Source organism: Cyprinodon variegatus, unplaced genomic scaffold, assembly GCF_000732505.1.
Source record: "Cyprinodon variegatus isolate N-32 unplaced genomic scaffold, C_variegatus-1.0 Scaffold429, whole genome shotgun sequence".
Classification (NCBI taxonomy): domain Eukaryota; kingdom Metazoa; phylum Chordata; class Actinopteri; order Cyprinodontiformes; family Cyprinodontidae; genus Cyprinodon; species Cyprinodon variegatus.
This window is the reverse complement of record NW_015150882.1, coordinates 129,343-131,416: the sequence shown is the minus strand read 5'-3', so window position 1 is coordinate 131,416 and position 2,074 is coordinate 129,343. Positions and strand designations below refer to the sequence as shown.

The window sequence follows — 2,074 nt, the reverse complement described above, 5'->3', positions numbered from 1 at the left end:
ACAAAAAACAAAGTCCAGAAAACAAAAAACAACACACCCAGGGTGGGCGGAGGGGGCACTAAGGCAAGGAGGGCCAGGAACAAAAAACAGAGTCCAGAAAACAAAAAACAACCCACCCAGAGTGGGCGATGGAGGAAACAGGCCAGGAGGGCAAAAACAAAGTCCAGAACAGAAAACAATCCACTTACGGTGGATGAAAACAAAAGAAAACCCCAAACATATCTTGGGTAACATCTCAGGTAGCCGGTCATGGGACCGGCAGCGGGACTGAGTCTCAGGTGGCCGGCCGAGGGACCGGCAGCGAGACAGAGTCTCAGGTGGCCGGCCGAGGGACCGGCAGCAGGGCAGAGTCTCAGGTGGCCGGCCGAGGGACCGGCAGCGGGGCAGAGTCTCAGGTAGCCGGCCGAGGGACCGGCAGCGGGTCAGAGTCTCAGGTGGCCGGGCGAGGTACTGGCAGCAGGACACAGTCTTAGGTGGCCTATCGTGGAGCCGGCAGCGGAGGCGTAGTAGCTGCTCAGGAGGTCGACCGTTGAGACGGAGGCGAGGCAGATGCTCAGGAGGCTGACCGCAGGGCTGGAGACGAAGCAGCGTCTTGGGAAGACCACTGCCGGGCCGGAGGCATGGCTGAGGTTCTGGAGGCCGGCCTAGGATCCGGCAATGGAGTAGAGTCTTATGTGGTCGACTGCGGGATCGGAGGCGAAGCCGACGCTCTGGGGGTCTGCCGCGGGGCCGGAGGCGAAGCCGACGCTCCGGGGTCCTGCTGCGGGGCCGGAGGCGAAGCTGACGCTCTGAGGGTCTGCCGCGGGGTCGGCGGTGAAGATGACGCTCCGGGGGTCTGCCGCGGGGCCAAAGGCGAAGCCGACGCTCCGGGGGTCTGCTGCGGGGCCGGAGGCGAAGCTGATGCTCTGGGGGTCTGCCGCGGGGCCGGAGGCGAAGCTGATGCTCCGGGGGTCTGCCGCGGGGCCGGAGGCGAAGCTGACACTCTGGGGTCCGGCCGCGGGGCCGGAGGCGAAGCAGCTTCTCAGGAGGATGACGCCCAAGCTTCAGCAGGTACCCCCACGGGGTACCCCGTCCCCTCCTCGACAGCTCAGGACCAGGCTCAGTAGAGACCGCCGACTGCGGCTCTGGAGGAGGCTCAGAGGAGACCGCCGACTGCGGCTCTGGAACAGGGTCTGGAACAGGAGAGCCCGCCGATTGCGGCTCTGGGTCTGGAACAGGAGAGACCACTGACAGTGGCTCCACCTCAGGAACATGTGAAACCACCGACTGTGGATCCGCCTCAGGAACTGGGGAGGCCACCGACTGTGGCTCCACCTCAGGAACATGCGAAACCACTGACTGTGGTTCCACCTCTGGAACTGGGGGGACCACCGACTGTGGTTCCGCCTCAGGAGCAGGTGACACCACCGACTGTGGTTCCACCTCTGGAACTGGGGGGACCACCGATTGTATTTTCACCTCTGGAACTGGAGGGACCACCGACTATGGTTCCACCTCTGGAACTGGAGGGACCACCGACATTGGCTCCGTCTCAGGAACAGGAGAAAACACCCATGGGGGCTCAAGTTCAGTCTCTGAGGTGGCTTGAGGCATCTGCAGAGGGCTCTTGGCGGTTAGTGGCCTCTGCTGAGGGGCTCTTGGAGGCATGTCATCACCAACTCTAATTTCCGAAGCCCTCTTAATTTTAAGCTCAGGGGTCTCAGGATGGCACAGGGCAGGCTCAGGGGTCTCTGGACGGCACAGAGCTGACTCAGGGGTCTCTAGACGGCACAGAGCTGACCCAGGGGTCTCTGGACGCCACAGAGCTGACTTAAGGCGACGCTTCTTCTTACGCCAAGGGGTCTTTGGAGCTAGGCTAACGGGTTTACTGAAAGAATCAGGCGACAAATTAACTAAGAGTTCCAGAATGCATAATAGAATCAGGGGCTAAAGAATCAGGCACGGGGTTAGGTTTAAAACTATCTGGATAATTAACTGGTTCAGGATCAGGATCTGGCTGGCGTGGAGCTGAGGGTGGTGGCTCGAAAGGGAGGATATCCTCTCTATCCCCATAAAAATGATGCCAAAGATCAGT

The 2,074-nt window shown here is 60.9% G+C and overlaps 1 protein-coding gene across 1 annotated transcript in view; it reads left to right on the top strand.

Annotated features, from left to right (window-relative positions):
* Positions 1-473, top strand: part of LOC107093498 (period circadian protein-like) — a 70,872-nt gene extending 70,399 nt beyond the window's left edge. The window contains exon 3 of the mRNA XM_015388595.1: positions 240-473. Coding sequence (XP_015244081.1) covers positions 240-473 — 234 coding nt within the window. The remainder of the gene's footprint in view (positions 1-239) is intronic.
* Positions 474-2,074: the final 1,601 nt, after the last annotated feature.